Source organism: Ranitomeya variabilis, chromosome 4 (genome assembly GCF_051348905.1).
Source record: "Ranitomeya variabilis isolate aRanVar5 chromosome 4, aRanVar5.hap1, whole genome shotgun sequence".
Classification (NCBI taxonomy): domain Eukaryota; kingdom Metazoa; phylum Chordata; class Amphibia; order Anura; family Dendrobatidae; genus Ranitomeya; species Ranitomeya variabilis.
Window position 1 is genome coordinate 59,670,667 of NC_135235.1, and position 20,960 is coordinate 59,691,626.

The 20,960-nt window shown below is 44.2% G+C and overlaps 1 protein-coding gene across 1 annotated transcript in view; it reads right to left on the reverse strand.

Moving 5' to 3' along the window:
* LOC143769757 (protein FRA10AC1) overlaps positions 1-20,960 on the reverse strand; it is an 86,353-nt gene that overhangs the window by 17,106 nt on the left and 48,287 nt on the right. Inside the window, exons 6-11 of the mRNA XM_077258603.1 lie at positions 19,994-20,077; positions 17,405-17,489; positions 16,660-16,705; positions 6,988-7,101; positions 3,827-3,869; positions 2,593-2,699 (exon numbers count right to left, since the gene is read on the reverse strand). Of these exons, the coding sequence (XP_077114718.1) occupies positions 2,593-2,699; positions 3,827-3,869; positions 6,988-7,101; positions 16,660-16,705; positions 17,405-17,489; positions 19,994-20,077 (479 nt within the window). The remainder of the gene's footprint in view (positions 1-2,592; positions 2,700-3,826; positions 3,870-6,987; positions 7,102-16,659; positions 16,706-17,404; positions 17,490-19,993; positions 20,078-20,960) is intronic.

The following is a 20,960-nucleotide window of genomic DNA, read 5'->3' on the forward strand; positions in this document are numbered from 1 at the left end:
GAGTGGAGTCCATATTCATTACTTTAATGAGCGGCACCACGTGACCGCTGAATAGAGGAAGAGCTGCAGCGCGGGAGACCATAGGACAGGCTGGGACAGCGTTAGGAGCGCCAGGAGCAGGTGAGTATGCGACAGTCCTCTCTCCCCCTCACCCACCGACCATGACTCGAGTATAAGCCGAGAGGGGCACTTTCAGCCCAAAAATTTGGGCTAAAAATCTCGGCTTATACTCGAGTATATATGGTAGTTGGGGACACACAGGGTTAATAGCAGCGGTAACGGAGTGCGTTACACCGCGGCCCGTTACCGCTGCCATTAACCCTGTGTGAGCGGTGACTGGAGGGGATTATGGAGCGGGCGCCGGGCACTGACTGCAGGTGAGTAGGGGAGGGACTAATCGGACTGTGCCCATCGCTGATTGGCCGCGGCAGCCATGACCGGCAGCTGCCGAGACCAATCAGCGACGCGGGATTTCCGTGACGGAAGTTGAGGACAGAAAGACGGAAGTACCCCTTAGACAATTATATATATAGATATGTATTATATATAACTATTTTTATTTTCCTTTTCAATGGAGCAGGGTGAGGTCATGTTTCTTTAGAATGGCGAGCTGACCTTTTAATTGATACCATTTTGGCGTCCACATGGTACATAGATTGCATTGGGGATATAAATTGTAAGATTGTGCACCAAAATGCCTCTGTTAGGGAGTGACGACCATCTTGGTCACTGGCATCTGTTGGGTTTAATGCAGACTCAGCATCTGAACCGCCTCATTCACCTGCAGCCGATGTAGCATACACCATTACAGTATACGTCAGGAACAATATTAAAGGGAATCTTATCACTATCTTTTGCTGCCTCATCTGAGAGCAGCATGATGTAAGAGCAGAGACCCTGCTTCTAGCTATATGTCACTTATTGGGCTGCTTGCAGCAGTTTGGATAAAAATCCTTGTTTTATCAGTTGCAGATCTAGCAGTTCTCTGAATGCAGAGCTCTGTATAATCCCGCCCACACCACTGATTGGTAGCTACTTGTGTAGCGCTGTGCATAAGCAGAAAGTAGCCAATCAGTGGAGGGGGTGAGGTTATACAAAGCTCATGAATATGGAGGACTACATGGCGGCAGGTTTAATAGTCCTCTAGTGTGATCTCTCCTACGGATAAAACAGGGATTTTATGAAAACTACTAAAAGCATCCCAGTTGCTGGAATTGCTGGAATCAGAGTTTCTGTCCTCATATTATGTTGCTCTCACATTAGGTGGCAAAAACCTTTTGACAGATTCTTCCTAAAAGCATATCCAGGTTTTGAAGATTGAAGTGAGTGGAACAAAGCTGCAATACCAAACACAGCCGATAGGTAAAATACGGCACGTGTAGTACAAACCTGATGTAAGGGAGGCTGCAGTGCCATGGCCCCCTCCAATAGCTGATCGTATGCGTGCTGAGAGACTGACCCCCAACAAATTAAAGGGAACCCACCGGGACGTATATGACCTATTAATATGGGCATACAGGTAATAGAAATGTTACACTGGTCCTACCTGTATGACTCATATTAATGGTCTTGTTGCTGAGAAATGTTATATTCTTTCCTTATGCTAATGATTTCTTCCAGGTTCCAGGGCCTGTGAGGCGTGGAACAAATCCTTGCTTCCTGTCCTCATTGTAATAGTTACCCCCCTCCTATCAGTGTCAGTTATGGCCCTGGAATCCTGCGCCTGCGCCCTGCACTCCCTCAGACATACATACTGTACCTCATCCTCCCTTCTATGGGCGCTGCATTCAGGGATCTTCTGCGTAGGCGCCAGGGACTTCCACTCGAGTGACCTCAGGTGTGCGCACCGATAAGGTGCTCTCCTCACTTCCTCCCTGCATAGTCATCGCCATGTACACATGGTTCCTAACGATGACTGTGCAGGGAGGAAGTGGGGAGAGCATATTGTCGGCGGGCACATCGGAGATCACAGTGACTTGACTGTGCAGAAGATCGCTGAATGCAGTGGCACAGAAAGGAGGATGAGGTCTGTATATCTGAGGGATTGCAGGGCGCAGGATTCCAGGGCTGTAACTGACGTACATGGGAGAGGGGTAAGTATTACAATGAAGACAGGAGACAGGGATCTTTTCCAGGCACCACACACCCCGGAGCCTGGAAGAAATCATTAACATAAGGAAAGAATATAACATTTCTCCACAACAAGTCCATTAATATGAGGCATACAGGTAGGACCGGTGTAACATTTCTATTACCTGTATGCCCATATTAACAGGTCACATACATCCCGGGGGGTAACAGATTCTCTTTGTAGTTGCTATTAGTGTGATGTGTATGTAAACCCGGGGATGCTCGCATATGCTACTGGCAAGGCTTTGTACCAGGCATGTGCGGGCGGCTTCCACTGTCCTTACTGTTCATATACTGCATGAAAATGATAACATTGTATAAAACCAGCAGGATGAACAGGTGCACGATAACCCAAATTTGTTTTACAAGAACGATATGAGTTTCTCCTGAAGAAAGCATGCCATGTCTCAGCTGCTGGCACACAGTCATGTGAAATAACAACGCCATAAAGAACCAGATTACCTTTCACCTTTCTTTTCTTTCGGGAATCTTTGGATTTTTTTCTGGACGGTTCTCCTGCTTCTTCAGATACTTTTGTTTTCCGGGACTTTGGCTGTACTTCTTTCCTCCTGGTAAAGAAATGTAATAGAAACTATGTATCTTCAGCGGCAAGGAGCTAGCACTCGATTTAGTCTTTCTTGAAATGGCTTTCCTACCAATTAGTTTAGGTATCCATAGTTACGAGCACTAGCAAATGTCATGGTTTGAGTGGTCGTAACCATGGATACCTATTGCAATGCCCTGCACATGACGCAAATAACTTAGGTTATCAGGAGAACTATACTACATTTCTAATTGTTGGAGGTATTTGTTAACATTACTATTATTACATCTACTACATATTGGGTTAGGATATTGGAGATGGGAATACCCCTTTATGGTTGTTGTCTCATTGCTCTTAAGACTTACTTCACACCCCCAGCAAAACGAGTTCCAGGCGTATAAGCTGATGGGACCATTGGTGGACGGAATCACAGTGCTATGTTGTACATAATTTTCGGCCATATACGGAGGATGGCAGCAAGACGCTACTTCTACATCACTATAGTCAATGGCGCCGTCAGCGCATACACCTGAATCCCGTTTTGTGGGGCTTAAGATGTAAGCCCCAAAAGAACCACTGAACGTAGGGCCAAACGTGATGTGACCTCGGATCACCTCTTAGTGATGTTTTCGACACCTTATTTTTCCAGGAGAAGCCATATTCAGCTTGATATTTCCCCATTCCGCGGCTGGTTCAATGGACAGCTAAACTCTGGCAGAGCAGAATTGCTGTAACTCACAGGGATTGCTGAGAATCCGACGTCTAGGACCCCCACCGATCCCAAGAATACGTTTCTGGAAAACTGTCACACCAGAACACTGGCCGAGCATATGCATCACAGATCCATTAATTGTCAAAAGGACAGTGCAATGGAGCTTATAAGCAGCTGCTCCTCCATTCTAACCGGACATTTCAAAGCCCCTTTCTCTAGATTGTGGGAAGTCCCAGTGCCGAGACCCCCAGCGATCAACATCCCACCATCAATCCTGTTTATAGGGAATACCGCGCTAAAATGGGATTAACTCATTTAATGACATCACAAACACGTATTTCTATAGAGGAGAAATAACATCTAATTAAAATATAAATAATAACTAAAGTGAAATACATGAGACGTTCCCTAAATGTAATGCCTACCTGCCCTTCACTTACCTGTGGTGGAAATTTAATTTGTAGGAACATTCTGGACACAACCCTGTAAGAAGGCGATAAGGTGAGCCAGTAAATACGGACAGACAGTAAGAAATGCGTACAATAAATATATAGTCATGGCCAAAAGTTTTAGCACCCTTAAAATTATTCCCAAAATTGAAGTATTTCTCCCAGAAAATTGTTGCAATTATGCATGTTTTGTTATACATGTTTATTTCCGTTGTGTGTACTGGAACAACACAAGAAAAAACCAGAGAAAAAAACAGCAATTTTAAGATCTCTCCATAGGTGTCCAAAGGGATTTAGATCCGGACTCATTGCTGGACACTTCAGAACTTCCAGCGCTTTGTTTCCATTTCTGGGTGCTTATGTTTGGGGTCATTGTCCTGCTGGTAGACCCATGACCTAGGATGCAAACCCATCTCCTCCCCTTTTATCTGGTTTCAGGTGTGATTTTCATATCATAGAATGTTATAGTTGGAAGGGACCTCCTGGGTCATCTGCTCAACGCAGGATTCACTAAACTATCTCAGACAGATGTCTGTCCAGCCTCTGTTTGAAGACTTCCATTGAAGGAGAACTCACCACCTCTCATGGCAGACTGTTCCACTCATTGATCACCCTCACTGTCAAAAAGTTTTTTATCTAATCTGTATCTTCTCCCTTTCAGTTTCATTCCATTGCTTCTCGTGTTTCCATGTGCAAAAGAGAATAATAATGATCCCTCTACACTGTGACATCCCTTCAGATATTTGTAGACAGCTATTAAGTCTCCTCTCCGCCTTCTTTTTTGCAGGTTAAACATTCCCAGATCCTTTAACCGTTCCTTGTAGGACATACTTTGCAGTCTGCTCACCATCCTGGTAGCTCTTCTCTGAACTTGCTCCAGTTTTTCAATGTCTTTATTAAAATGTGGTGCCCAGAACTGGACACAGTATTCCAGATGAGGCCTGACCAAGGAGGAGTAGAGGGATAATTACTTCATGTGATCTAGACTCTATGCTACTCTTAATACATTCTAGAGCTGTGTTTGCCTTTTTTGCTGCTGCATCACACTGTTGACTCATGTGCAGTCTGTGATCTATTAGTATACCCAAGTCTTTTGTCTTTTTCACACGTGCTGTTGCTTAGTTTTATTACACCCATTGTATAAATGTAATTTTTTCTTGCCCAGATGTAGAATCTTGCATTTCTACCTGTTAAATATCATTCTATTAGTCGCTGCCCATTGTTCAAGCTTATCTAGATACTTCTGCTTCCTTTCTCTGTCTTCTGTAGTGTTAGCTGTCCCTCCTAGCTTTGCATTGCTGCAAATCTGATTAGTTTACCTTCAGTTCCCTTACCTAATTATTTATACAAATGTTGGACAACACTGGGGCCAGAACAGAGCCCTGTGGTACTCCACTTGAAACACTTCCAATTGGATGTGCAACCATTTATTACCACTCTTTCAGTACGATTACTGAACCAGTTATGCGTCCACCTAATCGTAGCCTTGTTAATCCCATACTTTGCAATTTTTTTAAATATTGTCCACACATGTTACTTGCCACAGGTGAGTTTGAATGAGCATCACATTCTTCAAACAAAGTTGTTTATCCACAATTTTGGAAAGGTGTAAAAAATGTTGTCAGGCCCAATTTTGGGGTTTAGTGTGAAATTATGTCAAATATGCCTTTTTTTCTCAGTTTTTTTTTTGGTGTTGTTCGAAATATACACAAAGGAAATAAACATGTGTATAAAAAAACGTGTAAATGCAATATCTTTCTGGAAGAAATACTTCACTTTCTGGAACAATTTCAAGGGTGCCAAAACTTTTGTTCATGACTTTAAGTATATTAGTTCCCAGTCCTTATGTGTAATTATTAGGCCCCAGCAATGCGATCAGATGGACGCCGCAGTCAAACAACCGCTTCTGTGAGTCCATTGCACAAATGTCTAAACATAAATTGAGAGACTTGTGTACATCAAGAGTAGAAACCCCACGGTCATTCTTGTGGTCACAGCTGAAAGCCGGCGCACTGTAATATGGGATGGATCCAGCATCTCTGCTTTGTGGGGCATGTTGTGTATGTGACCCCAATGTGTTTTATATAAGCAGTCAGACACTGACGCAAATTTCTTGCAACAAACGTTTGTGCATGAGTACAAGCACTTTACTCTTCTTGTACTGATCTTAAATAGAATCTGCCATCAAATTTCACAATACAAACTGCATACATTATTCAATAGATCTCATACCTGATGAGGTTGGTGTATTTACTTTGAAAACGCATGTCAGAATGGCTGTATAATTCATTTTGAAAGATTTTCTGCCTGATATTACAGTAAAGCATTTCAGGACTCCAGCTACAGAATATCTCGACTCATAATAATGCTTATTCTAAGATCAGAAATACAGTCAGTCTGACAGAGATTTCCACAGTAAGTAGACAAGTCTCACCAGGTCTAAGATATCTATTTCATAATGTATGCAGTTGGTATTGTAAAAATTGCTGACAGATCCTCTGTAAAATGAACCGGACAGCTTGCTCAGGTCCCACAAACCACCACCTTGTATCTATTACTATGTGAACACCCTTACAAGGCCTACTTATTAGCAATTTTATATATTTGGTGGCTATATGCTAATCAGTGGGTGACTAGTTGTAGGGGTGTTGGTTCCCCCACATTAGTCACCCGCTAATTATGTTATCAGGCCCTTGTAACAAGTTTTGCAACAGCGAAGTGTATGCTCCCCATCGGTGCACTGTGCGTGCCCTTTATGGCTTTCCGAGTACTAAGGCATCGCTGCCTCCCTGGTCATGAGCCGATGAGACAGAGCGTACGCCCGGCTTGCTGCACTGTCATGGAGTACGCACCCTGGCTTCATTTATGCACGGTGACGCAACGATGATGTAGGACATGGCTGAGTCTTACAGTGCCACTGTATTCCTGGACATGAGCCGGAGAAGGCACCGCACACCCGGCTCACTGCGCATGAACACTGGTGTGTGCAAATTTGGTGTAAGTCATTATATGTATAAGAATGGTAGTCAAAACTGGTGTAAAATGCTTTATAAACGTAAGCCAATGAGATCACAGTCTCTTAATTATGTCTGTGCTAATTAATGCATATGTCTGCCCATATCAAGTATATAATTTACAGATAGAAAACGTACGTAATTTCACTAGGGCGTTCCTCTTCTCTCCATGCTCCACGTAGCCGAAGTTCACTTCCCAACTCTTCAGGCCTTCCTTTTCATCGCAGCGCTTGTGGCCGCAGAAAAACTGACCTTACACGAAAAAGGAAACCGAAATAATCAGTAACGCGGCACGTAGAGCAGAATAAGAGGGAAGCCCGCGAATTGATGCGGGATTTCAACCACGCTTTGCTAATTGGTCACGGCCGGCCGGCCGAATCCTGTGTATTCATTGCATTATTCTGAAATCTTCATAAACTACATACATATTCTAGAATACTCGATGCGATAGAATAGGGCCACCATCTAGTATATATATATATTAGTATAATTATAACTAGCAGTCCTTGATACATCCACAATCCTTGCTTTGTACATGCTCCATTCCCCCCATATTTATTGGGCCGTACATGATGTTATTATGATCTCGCACAACAATATGCCGGCCATCAGGAACTAATAATACAGAACACTGCTGCTAGATCCATGCCCTGATCTAAGAGGAGAAATCCTCGCCGTTTCTGGAAGATTAGCCTGAAAGTACTCTGGATTAAGCAGCTAACATGTAGGTCTGGCAGATATTCCCCGGGAAGCTTGACGTCTGCAGCATATGCCAGCTTCTAACACCGTCCAGTCACTGGGCATGATGACGTTCCCGACACATTGGCGCCCTCTAAATACCGGCTGTGCCAAAACGGAACGACGTGAGCGGTACCAGTGGGTAGACCAATACCAGGAGATATTATAATATTATAGCATGTGAATACCCTTACAAGAAATATCCAGGAAGTGTTAAGCTTAATCCTGGCCTCGCGGCTAAAAACATGGCACCTCCAATCTCAGGCGCTACTGATCTCTGTGGGAAGAAGACCACACTCTTTATACAGTGACATAAGAGAAGGCACTAAGACCATCTTAGGATGCCGAGCACTGATCTGATACAATCCCCCTCCCCGGCAAACACATCGTCTCCTCTGACATAGGCGACTCCGTCACATAACTGATCTCATTAGGGTCAGAAGCACAATGTGCGCACGTGTATAATCAGCAAAGTGTGTCAGCGAGGAGGGTCCGGAGCAGCTTCCGGGGAGAATTCAGCCGCGACCACACAGCGTTTTGTAGCTTTCCTTTTGCGGCCGCATGTTAAAAAATAAATCCAAAATGTACAATATTTAAGGGCCCAGTTTCATCATTTGCAAGATTTTTTTTCCAAGTCACTTTTCTTTTTTTGTCTTCCTTCCGGTCATTAACCATTTTTGCAACCCTTTAGAAAGAAGTTTTTACTGTTAATAAACCATGCATAAAACTACACCGGAGGGAGACTGAAGTGGAGTTGTGTCAAAATTTGCAACTTTATAAAAAGTCTCAATTTATGTATCAGGCGAAAAACCACAAAGCGGAACTTCTTCCCCCCCCCCACAAAAAAAAAGCAAAAACAAAAAAGACACATATAACAGATTAAAAAAGGCACACATAGAATAATAAATTGGATGCAAACAAACAAAAAAACAAATGGGCACAAAGGCAATGATGAATCAGGGTTTGGGTCTTTTTTTTTTTTTTTAGGTCAGTTGAGTTTTTTTTTTCTCCCAAAACACATGAAGAGCTATCTAGAAAGTTTTTTTGGCATGCTTCTTTACGATATGATATTAAAAAAGTTCACCGAATGTAAATGTTCCTTTAAAAAACTATGCTGCCATAAAATGATAAAATGCAAATTTTTTGCACAATGCCATGTGGGCAACTTTTCTACACCAGTTTTCCATCCAACATTGGGGAAGAAATTCATCAAACAAAGTAAAGTAAAGAGGAGAGCGCGTCCCCATGGGGCACTTCCAATGCGGAGCTCCTGCAGAGGAATTTACAGCAGATACTGTGGTGCTGTTATGATCAGCATTTAACTATTTGCGTTGCAAAGGGTGAAATCTGCAGCATAAACGGACATTCTGTGGGTCAATTTAGAGGAAATCTAAAAATCTCATCTGTCAAAAAATACCTATAAAGACAAGCCTAAGTTGTGCCTGGTTCACAGACTAAACTCACAGTTGTCTATGAATGGGTCTGTGATGTAAAGGAAAGCACATGGATGCCATGCGTGTGCTAAGAAAATTTATGGATGGGTGAACGGGGCCATAGAGATAGCAGCAGGGAGCAGAAGGGGCTTGTACACAAATCTCCACACTGTGGAGAAGGTGGAAAGCAGCTAAAGTCTCAATTGGGCAGAGAAAATAAGCTGTAAAAAAAGCAAACACATGAAGATGAAATTAAGTGCAGGATAGAAGCTGTGTTGATATATGAGCTACTGAAGACAGCAGCACCCTGGATACAATCAGACGCCACATCCAGCCTGTATTACTGAGAGGGACACTCACATAAGATAAAAATCTGAAAGGAATGAAGATTGCCGAAGGTGTAGCCACTAATCATTTTTTCTAAGGTCATAGTCTTTACCATGGGCAGATACGTTGCTGTAACAAATGCAGATTGTCATTATCTCAAGTTGATGGACGCTTTCTTACTGACATTTAGATGCCTTTTTGTATGAATGGCTGTTTGGGTGACAGATCGTTGCCCCATCACTCACACAGTATTGTCTGCAGCACATCCTCTATATATCAGGGGTCTTGTGCTGCCAGCCACCAAGTCTTCTTATATCATAAGTTTTTATATTATTATATGTAATGCATCATTTGAACAATCTGACACAATCTTTAAGGGTATATTCATAAAAGATTTGTTGCAACACTTTCTGTGTATAAGAATCAGTTCCATCCAATGCAATGGGGTTACTAGTGCAGAATGTGCATGAATTTCTGCAATCTCTGCTCTGATGTATGGGACAGTCACAGGTTTATATGAGTTTGCTGTTACGTTGATCCATCTGGTTCTACGATCCAATGTGGCAACTCATCACGATCCTCCTCTTTCTTGGGCGATGACATTACATGTCCGATCTCTCTTGGACCCGTCTCTATAGCGGTATTTCGCAGCCTTGCATATTTCCTCTCTTGCCTGGCTGGTGAAGGCTGTGTAATCTGCTTATGGAAGACAGACACTTATCCTGTTTAACATCTGACTTGTAACTACCTGATGATAATGTCAGCAGCGATTACGAGGAGTCATTAGAAGAAAAAAAAAACGATATGTAGACGTTCCCTATTAAATTAGTGTAATCGAGGCCAATTACTGATAAGATAGTCCGGCGAGAGGTTTTCAGAGCAGAGATTTACAATAAAGCAAATTCATTAACAAGCTCCTATATTTTGCATGCATACCAACTTATACTCCAGTTCATTTTTTTCGGGTTTTAGCTTGGCGTTATTTTTATTTAGCTTCCCATTGCTTGGTGTCCACAGTCAGGTCCTGGTCCTGCTCGGCCCTTATTCACATTGACGTCCCTTTGACACGTGGTAAGGTTTTAATACCAGAGGTTAGGAACCTCTTGATTTGGGGACACCTTGTCACTGGTGGGATGCCTCTTACGCTTCTTTGGACCAAGTCCCCTATGTTCTTTCTATGCCCCATTACTTACTGCAGGGTATGTGTTCATTTTGTTTCTATTTTAGGTTGTGTGTGTTTCCGCGTAAGTAAAGCTGTAGCGCCCTCTGCTGTTCATACATGACAAGTGTAAACTTTTATGACGCATTAGGCTTATGATGTTTTCTTAAGACATATCGGGAAGATTTAGGATCAGTAGGGATCCACCTTTAAGACACTCACTGATCCTGCAAATGGAGGGAACACGGCTCTGGAGTAGAACTGCATCCTCCTCGTTTTTCCCGAGGCGCCCTGGCCGCCCCTGGCATAAGGGATCGTAAGCACAGCTCTGGTTGTGTGTGAAAAATCTTCAGCAAACAAAATCTCCTCCACAAAATCCACAATGTAAATGGACCTGCAAGTGGAATGAAACCTGCAGTATGGCAATTTATGCTGAGGATCTCTGCGGCGCTCATGGGGATTTTGTATCGGTCAACGTTGAAAAGACAGAAAGCAAAAACCTAAAACACAACCACATCTACTTGTCAATATATGCGCAACCACACCGCGCCCGCTCTCCGGCTTTTCACGTCCTAATGGATGCCCCACTTTTCTATTGGGACATGAAAAGCAGTGGTTATTCCCCCAGGATTATGATCAGGGGGCTACTACAATGCTTGCCACCAGGATCCACCATCGCTGCTCATCTCGGCCGGACTGGAACACGTCTTTCCCACCAGTCACATCACCCTTTGGCCATCAGTGGTCTCAGCAGCCAGGTCGGTGGTTATTATGAAGTGATCACTTCTATCCAGCAGAGAAGGTCAGAGCGTCAGCACTGGAGTAGCGGCGGATTTTGGTGGCAAGTACCGATTTTATTTTCTTTTATAAAAAGGTGATTTCCCTCTACTTTTTATTAAAAGAAAAGCCTCCCTTTAGTAACTAAAGAGTGTAAATGTAAGTGATCTAGGTCTATGGAGCATGCTGGCTGTGTCACACAGTCAGCATCTGCCTATAGCTGCAGTGACTGGAGCGTGCTCTGATCGCTGCTATGTAACCATATGAGAGCGGTATGTCAATATCTGCCACCAGTACTCATCCTGCTAAAGCCCCCATGGCTGCCACATAGGTCCTCCTATGCTGCCGTAAGAGTGACTAGACTTACTAGATATTAGATCTGCAATATGAATATATACTGTGCTACAGCTGTGTATTGGGGTCTTTGATTTATGTCTCACCAAAGACAACATCTGCAAGGAGTTTGCAGGCTCTCCCTATGTTTGCATGTTTCCTCCGGGTTCTCCGGTTTCCTCCTACACTCCAAACACACTGATAGGAAATCTATATTGTGAGCCCCAATGGAGACAGTGATGATAATGTCTGTAAAGTTCTCTGGAGTATGATGGCACCATTTAAGAATAATAAATAAATATTGCATCCTTATATATTGTACATCTTCTGAATTTCAGGTCATTCGCAGTGCGCCTCTGATGCATGGACGCTGTCGAAACGAGCAGCGATGGTTAGGCAGGGAGTTTAATCATACATAGGTGAATGCTGCTGGATTGGAGGGCATGGGGGATCTGATGGGTTCCCTTTAAGAAGACAATTTCTATCCCATATGTCCTACCCTTGTATGAGCAAGTGCCCCTGCTCCTAGTTTCTGCAGCCAATCACTGAACCCAGCAGCTCCAAGAGGCTTGTGACATCTACGTGAGAAAATCCCTTTAACGTTATGTAATAATAGATGACAAAATTATAGCACTTATGCTGTGAATTATCACGTTATAGACGAATTGTGTTTTTCTTCAGAATGATGTTACACTATCAATCTGTCTGAGAAAAGAAAGGCGAAATGCAACAGATGAGAGTAACATTCCCTCCATCCAGTCTTGTCAGTCTGCCCAGTGTATCACATTAGTGTAGCATAGAAGTGTAATGCTCAGAATTAATTCCAGAATTGAACCAGAAGGGATCTGGATACAGTCACTGTAAACAATGTTTCTGTTTGTTTTCACTCTCACCCCTAAAATCCTCCACTTTCTACTAACCCCTTTAATCTCTACACCTAGTAAGGAACTGGTCATCTCCTCTTCAATCCTCCCCATCCATCTCACCTCCTCCTCTGAACTGTTCCTCAACACACAATCCTCTGCCTCCAAACACAGGCAGCCACCTCATGCCCTCTTCTGCTCCCACCTGCTAACACTTTCCCTGCTCCTCCTCACTGCCAGTGATATTGCTCCTGGCCCTCCTCACCACATCCCCACAGTCATTTCTACCTCCCATCCATGCTCTATCACAACTTCCCGTAACCTCTCTAACCTTATACCCATTCGCCCAGCCCCCGCTTCCCGAGTCCCACTAACAGGAGCTCTATGGAACGCTGCTCTGTCTGCAACAAGCTTTCCTACATCCGTGATCTTTTCATTACTCAGAAACTTTCCTTTCTCGCCATCACCGAAACCTGGCTCACCCCCTCTGACACAGCCTCTCCTGCTACACTCTCCTATGGTGGATTCCACCTTTCCCACACCCCCCCCAGCAACAAGCATGGTGGAGGAGATGCTTTTCTCCTGTCAGATAACTGCTCCTCCACCCCAATCCCACTGCCATCCTCTGTTACCCTTCCTTCCTTTGAGGTGCACTCTGCGCGCATCTACTCCCCCTCCAACCAGCTGTCATTTACTGCCCCTCAGGGCCAGCCACCACCTTCCTTCACCACTTTACCACCTGGCTACTTCATTTCCTTTCCGCGGACATCCCCACTATCAGCATGGGCGACTTAAAGATCCCCATTGACACATCCCACTTAGCTGCCACTAAGATTCTATCTCTCACTTCCTCCTTCGGCCTCGCTCAATGGTTTTCTGCAGCCACTCACAAAGATGGCCACATATTGGACCTCATCTTCACCCGCCTCTGCTCCCTCTCTGTTGTGAATTCTGTTGTGGGTTCTGCTCTTGGGCTCCCTCCGGTGGTTATGAGTGGTAGTGCTCCTGTTTGTCCTTCACAACAGTCATCAGGTGCTTCCACTTTGGACGGGGCTATTTAGTCTGGCTCCTGCCTTTAGTGAGTGCCAGTTGTCCATTGTTTTCTAGGGATCCACATCTCTGCTTGGTTTCTCCTTCTGGATTGTCCAAATCATCAAAGATAAGTCCTGGCTCTGTTTTTGCAGTCCACATGCGGTGGACTTAATAGTTCTGTGAATTGCTATGTTTTTTCTTGTCCAGCTTTGTCTGTGTTAAGATTTACTCAGCCAAGTTGGAAGCTCTGGAGTCACAGAGTTACCCTCCATGCCTTTTTAGTTAGGTGTGGAGATTTTTGTACTCTATGTGGTGGATTTTGTAGTATTTTTTATACTGACCGTACAGTACTCTTTCCTGTCTTTTCTTTCTAGGTAGCGTGGCCTCCTTTGCTAAATTCTGTTTTCAGTCTGCGTTTGTAATTTCCCTCTCCTCTCACAGTCAATATTTGTGGGGGGCTGCCTTTCCTTTGGGAATTTTCTCTGAGGCAAGATAGTATTCCTGTTTCTTTCTTTAGGTGTAATTAGTCCTTCGGCCGTGACGAGGTGTCTAGGGAGTGACAGGAACATCCCACGGCTACTTCTAGTTGATGTGTTAAGTTCAGGGTCTGCGGTCAGTATAGAGGCCACCTACTCCAGAGCTCGTCCATGCTGCTCCTAGGCCACCAGTTCATAACACTCTCTATCCTCTCTAACTCACCTCTCCCTCTTTTGAACCACAACCTACTCACATTCTCTTCACTCTCCACTCTTTGTCCACAATACCCACCCCACATACTTGCATACCCTCACAGAAATCTTAAACACCTCAATCTACACTCACTGTCTGAATCCCTTCTCCCTCTGTAGGCATAAGTTCGCTACACAATGCAGATGCTGCTGCTGCTTTGTATAACACCACAATAGCTGTAGCTCTGGAATCGGTTGCCCCTCTCACACATACCAAAGCTCACAAAATCAACAGACAGCCCTGGCACACCAACCTGACCAAAGAACTGAGGCAAGCTTCCAGGGCTGCTGAGCGGAGATGGAAAAGATCCCACTCCAATGAGCACTTCATCGCATTCAAACAGTCCCTCACTACTTTCAAGGCCTCACTCGCTGAGGCAAAACAAACCTACTTCTCATCTTTCATATCCTCCCTGTCTCACAACCCTAAACAGTTATTCAACACTTTCAATTCTCTCTTCCATCCCCCAGCACCTCCTCCCTCTCCACTCATCTCAGCTGAAGACTTTGCCTCATTTTTCAAGCAGAAGATTGATAACATCAGAAACAGCTTTGGTCAACAACCCCCAGAGTCTTTCCTCCTAACTGCCCAGCCCTCCACCTACAAAACCAACTTCTCCACCATTACAGAAGATCGACTCTCCAGTCTACTCTCAAGATCGCATCTCACCACCTGGGCACTTGACCCGATCTCATCCCACTTCATCCCAAACCTCACCACAGTTTTCATCCCAACCCTAACCCATCTCTTCAACCTATCAATAACAACTGGTGTTTTCCCATCAAACATGCCACAATCACACCTATCCTCAAAAAGCTCTCTCTTGACTTATCCTCTGTATCTAGCTATCGCCCTATATCACTTCTCCCCTATGCCTCAAAACTACTGGAACAACACGTCCATCTTGAACTGTCCTCCCACCTCTCTTCTTGCTCCCTCTTCGACCGGTTACAATCAGGATTCCAGTCACACTACTCCACTGAAACTGCCCTAACTAAGGTCACCAATTACCTATTAACCGCCATGGCCAAGCGACACTACTCTGTCCTCCTCCTCCTGGACCTCTCCTCTGCCTTTGACACAGTGGACCATTCCCTATTACTACAGACCCTCTCATCCCTTGGCATCACAGACTTGGCCCTATCCTGGATCTCGTCATACCTAACAGACCGGACATTCAGCGTCTCCCACTCACACACCACCTCCTCACCTCGCTCTCTATCTGTCGGTGTCCCGCAAGGTTCAGTCCTAGGGCCCCTGCTCTTCTCCATTTACACCTTCGGACTGGGACAGCTCATAGAATCTCACGGCTTTCAGTATCACCTCTATGCTGATGACACACAGATCTACATCTCTGGACCAGATATCACCTCCCTACTAACCAGAATCCCTCAATGTCTATCCGCTATTTCATCCTTCTCCACTAGATTTCTAAAACTTAATATGGACAAAACAGAATTCATCATCTTTCCCCCATCTCACTTGACTCCCCCAACAGACCTATCCATTAAAGTAAACGGCTGCCCACTCTCCCCAGTCCCACAAGCTCGCTGCCTCGGGGTAATCCTTGATACTGATCTCTCCTTCAAACCAAATATCCAAGCCCTTTCCACTTCCTGCCGATATCAACTCAAAAATATCTCCCGTCTACATTCCTCAACCAAGAATCTACAAAAACCCCAGTCCATGCCCTCATCATCTCCCACCTTGAACTACTTCAACCTCCTGCTCTGTGGCCTCCCCTCTAACACTCTTGCACCCCTCCAATCTATTCTAAACTCAGCTGCCCGACTAATCCACCTGTCCCCCTGCTATTCCCCGGCCTCTCCCCTCTGTCAATCCCTTCACTGGCTCCCCATTACCCAAAGACTCCAGTTCAAAACCCTAACCATGGAATACAAAGCCATCCACAACCTGTCTCCTCCATACATCTGTGACCTCGTCTCCCGGTACTTTCCTGCACGCAACCTCCGATCCTCACAAGATCTCCTTCTCTACTCCCCTCTTATCTCTTCTTCCCACAATCACATAAAAGATTTCTCCCGCGCATCCCCCCTACTCTGGAACTCTCTACCACAACATATCAGACTCTCGCCTACCATTGAAACCATCAAAAAGAACCTGGAGACCCACTTCTTCCGACAAGCCTACAACCTGCAGTAACCACCGATCCACCAAACCGCTGCACAACCAGCTCTACGCTCACCTACTGTATTCTCACCCATCCCTTGTAGATTGTGAGCCCTCGTGGGCAGGGTCCTCACTCCTCCTGTACCGGCCGTGACTTGTATTGATTAAGATTACTGTACTTGTTTTTTATTATGTATACCCCTCACATGTAAAGCGCCATGGAATAAATAGCGCTATAATAATAAATAATAATAATAATATACTGGGGGCCATATTGTAGAATAATTACCTTTCCCGGAGACGACTTCTTTTTCTACTCTCCATCGAAACCCAAACTGCAGCAAGAAAGAAAGAAGCGATCAAAAAACAACAGACAAATCTGTGCACGGCCATGTACACACTTACAGGCTCACAAACAGCGTATGATGCACAGGATCTCTATAAATCCCTATGGTTTCAAAAGAAACCATTCAATAGGAAGAAGATCAACAAAAATGACCCGTCAGCTCTCCCGACAGGTGTTGCGTAATGTTTCTCTAGATTTCCGCATTGTTCCTCTGTTATTCCTCCTAGAAATGTATCAAACTGTCAACTGGGTGTGACTAGTTGGGGGGCGTGTCCTTAAACACTGACCAATCAGTGCTGACAATATCAGAAAGTGGAGACCACACCTCTTTAAGAGGCAGAATAGTAACACCTAGTTGTCAAAATTCCTGTAATTTCAGGAGGAATAACAGAGTCACAGCACAACAAAAAGTTATAAAATAAGATGCTCCAAGATTGCAATTTAATGGAGCTTGTATGTGTGCAGTGTGCCAGGTGAACTGAGTAGCAGAGAAACCTCTTTATACTGCTGGGCCTCCTGACTGCAAAACTATAATAAAAAAATTCACGTGTTTCTTATAGAATGAAAAGTACGAGAAATACATAACGTATAATTTGTGTTACATGTTGACGGTACTAAGATCGGCCTTTGTGCAGGGCTCCGACATAATGCATACAACACAAACAACATTTATCTCGTATTCACAAACCTTGTTTTCCTTGTATCTGCTGAGATCCGCTATACAATATTCTTTAAATAATTTATCATAGTATTTCTTTGCAATTCTCTTCTCCCTGTCAGCACAAAAAAATACAAACCTTCATGAGGCAGAGAAAAGAAAATGTCCGTGTACGCATTTATAGATCATAGAACATTTATGAAGCTTCAATACAGGGACAGAAAAGGTTAAACAAAAATAATCATGAATTTTTCATAAAACTGATATTTCAGTCTCTAAATCTTAATGAGAAAATGTAAACAAAGATATAGAAAGTTATGGCTAAAGGATATGGACACCTTCAGAAAAAGACAAAAGTCCTTTAAGGCCACACAATGTAAACTTATACACTGCAGATCTGCTTTGATTTTGTGGATTGTGGTTCTAATACAGATTCATCAACATGTTTGTTTTTTTTATCCTAGAAAACTGGTATTATGGTTTATGCAACTATTGAATTCAGCTATATGAGGACATATAGCACACATCACATCAGCCATAGACTCAGTCACCCCTCTCATGCATGGCAAAGTGCGACAAATCAATAGGCAACCCTGGCATAATCTTATCAAAAAACTTCGTAAAGCATCCAGGGTCGCAGAGCGGCGTTGGAAGAAAACACGCCATCCAGACGACTTCACTGCTTTCAAACAAGCTACACTTGCCTTCAAATTAGCCCTCACCTCTGCTAAACAGACCTATTTCACAAACCTTGTAGCTTCATTATCCTACAACCCAAAACAACTGTTCAGCACATTTAACTCTCTCCTCTGCCCACCACTGCCACCTCCAACTCCCCTCATCACATCTGAGGACTTTGCCACCTACTTCAAAAACAAGATCGACCAAACAAGGCAAACCTTTAGGGTAAGTTCACACAGGGCGTTTTTGCTGCCTTTTTTTATGCCAATTTTCAGCTGCTTTTAACAACACCAGCAAAGCATTGTGAGATTTCAGAAATCTCATGCACACACATTGGTTTTTTGTTTGATCAGTATTTTGTGCTTTGCTGCGTTTTTTGGACATAGAGCATGTCACTTCTTTCAGCGTTTTTGCTGCGTTTTTTCACCCAGACTTGAATGCGTGTTGAAAAAAACGCAGAAAAAACGCAGGTATCATTATTTGCTGCGTTTTTGCTGCTGAAAATCCAAGGACATTAGCATGGACAAAGAAAAAAAAACCGCACCCAAAAAAACCGCACCAAATATGCAACAAAAAACACACAAAAAATGCACCTAAACCTGTGTTTTTGACACAGCTTCTTTCCTGCCAAGATGATCAGGTTTTGCTGCAGAAAAAAAAGCAGCAAAAACGCCCTGTGTGAACTTACCCTTACTGTTCCATCACCCCAACCATTCCATATACCAGACCTCTGCCCTTCCCTTATAACCTCCCTCTCCAACATCACTGAAGGAGAACTTACTTCCTTTCCAAATCACACCTCACCACCAGTGCACTTGATCCCGTCCCACCTGCTCCCCAACCTCACTAACATGCTCATTCCAGCCCTAACCCATCTCGTCAACCTATCACTATCTTCTATCACCTTCCCCTCTGCCTTCAAACATGCCACCATCACACCCATCCTTAAAAAAACTAACCTTGACCCAACTGCTATGCCCAGCTACCGCCCCATATCACTGCTCCCGTTTACTTCAAAACTCCTTGAGCAGCATTGTCCATGCTCAACTTTCCTCCCACCTCTCATCCAACTCTCTCCTTGACAACCTCCAATCTGGCTTCCGCCCCACCACTCCACCGAAACTGTCCTGACCAAAATTACTAATGACTTACTCACAGCCAAAGCTAACAGACAGTTCTCCATCCTCCTCCTTCTTGACCTGTCCTCTGCCTTCGACACAGCCGACCACTGCCTACTGCTACAGATTCTTTCTTCCCTTGGCATCAAAGACCTTGCCCTGTCCTGGATTGCCTCATACCATTCCGACCGCACATTTAGCTTTTCCCATTCCCACACTACCTCCTCATCCCGCCCTCTCTCTGCTGGAGTCCCTCTATGCTCCGTCCTAGGGCCCCTACTTTTCTCCATCTATACTCTTGGCCTAGGACAACTCAAAGTCCCACAGTAGAGCAGCGGCTTCTCTTCCACTCTCTTCTGTTGATGGGGCGTGACTGCCGATGTCATGATGACTGACAGCCATCTCCCTGCTGCTTAACTGCGGGAAGCTGGCTGTCAGTCAGCAGTCACACCACTTCAACAGAGCAACTGGGAAGAGGAAGAGCTGATCTGTTGACGTGGAGCAGCTGAATCAACTAAATCGTTGGTGACCGCCCCAAGGTAGAACACTCATGTAGCTAGTAACTACTTTTCAATTTTAGGCCCATAGTAAAAAAAAAATAAAAAAATGTCCTGGATAAGCCCCTTTTTAATCCACAACTCTTAAATAGATATGACATATACTAATGGCAGCTCAGGGCCCCACTCCATTATAACGGGGTCTAGTGTTTGCTGAGAAGCATGACATTGCAAATAGGACTATTCCTCCTGTCGAATCTGTTGTTTTTTTTTTTATATAAAACACTACAACACAAAAGTGAACAAAGCCTTACTCGACTTACCAAGACATGTCTTCTTCATCTTCCTCTTGCCAAAGGAACCTGTGGTTTTCTCGTATAACGTCTAAGTCTGTTTTACGATTTCCTCTGTAATGAAAATGTACATTATTAAAATCATTTACAAAGAGCGGAAAGCAAAAGGTCCTTTGTGAACAATGATATTGATTGATATTGGTTGTCTACTAGTGATGAGCGAGTGTACTCGTTGCTCGGATTTTCCCGAGCACGCTCGGGTGGTCTCCGAGTATTTGTAACTGCTCGGAGATTTAGTTTTCATCGGTGCAACTGCATGATTTACAGCTACTAGCCAGGCTGAGTACATGTGGGGGTTGCCTGGTTGCTAGGGAATCCCCACATGTAATCAGTCTAGGAGCTGTAAATCATTCAGCTGCCACGATGAAAACGAAATCTCCGAACAGTTACAAATACTCGGAGACCACCTGAGCGTGCTCGGGAACACCCGAGCAACGAGTACATTCGCTCATCTCTAGTGTCTACCCCTGCCTGAGCAATTTTCAACATTAGGGATTAGCAGCAATATTCTGCTGGAAAGCACTGGGGCCAGAAATATTGGTAGCACATAAAAGCGAGACTTGACAAAAGGTGTGTAGATCTGGTCTAGACTAGTGATGAGCGGATATACTCGTTACTCGAGATTTCTCGAGCATGCTCGGGGGTCCTCCGAATATTTTTTAGTGCTCGGAGATTTAGTTTTTCTTGCCGCAGCTGAATGATTTACATCTGTTAGCCAGCATAAGTACATGTGGGGATTCCCTAGCAACCAGGCAACCCCCACATGTACTGTGGGTACGAGTATATTCGCTCATCACTAGTCTAGATCAGAATTCTAACTAGAGTTATAAAACTCACTGTCTTCAACACATGCGTGTGTGGTGAGGTGTTGAGATTTTGCAGTGTATTCTGTGTGATTCAACTTCAGTCTGTCTTCCTTGCCTGTAAGCGCTGGCAG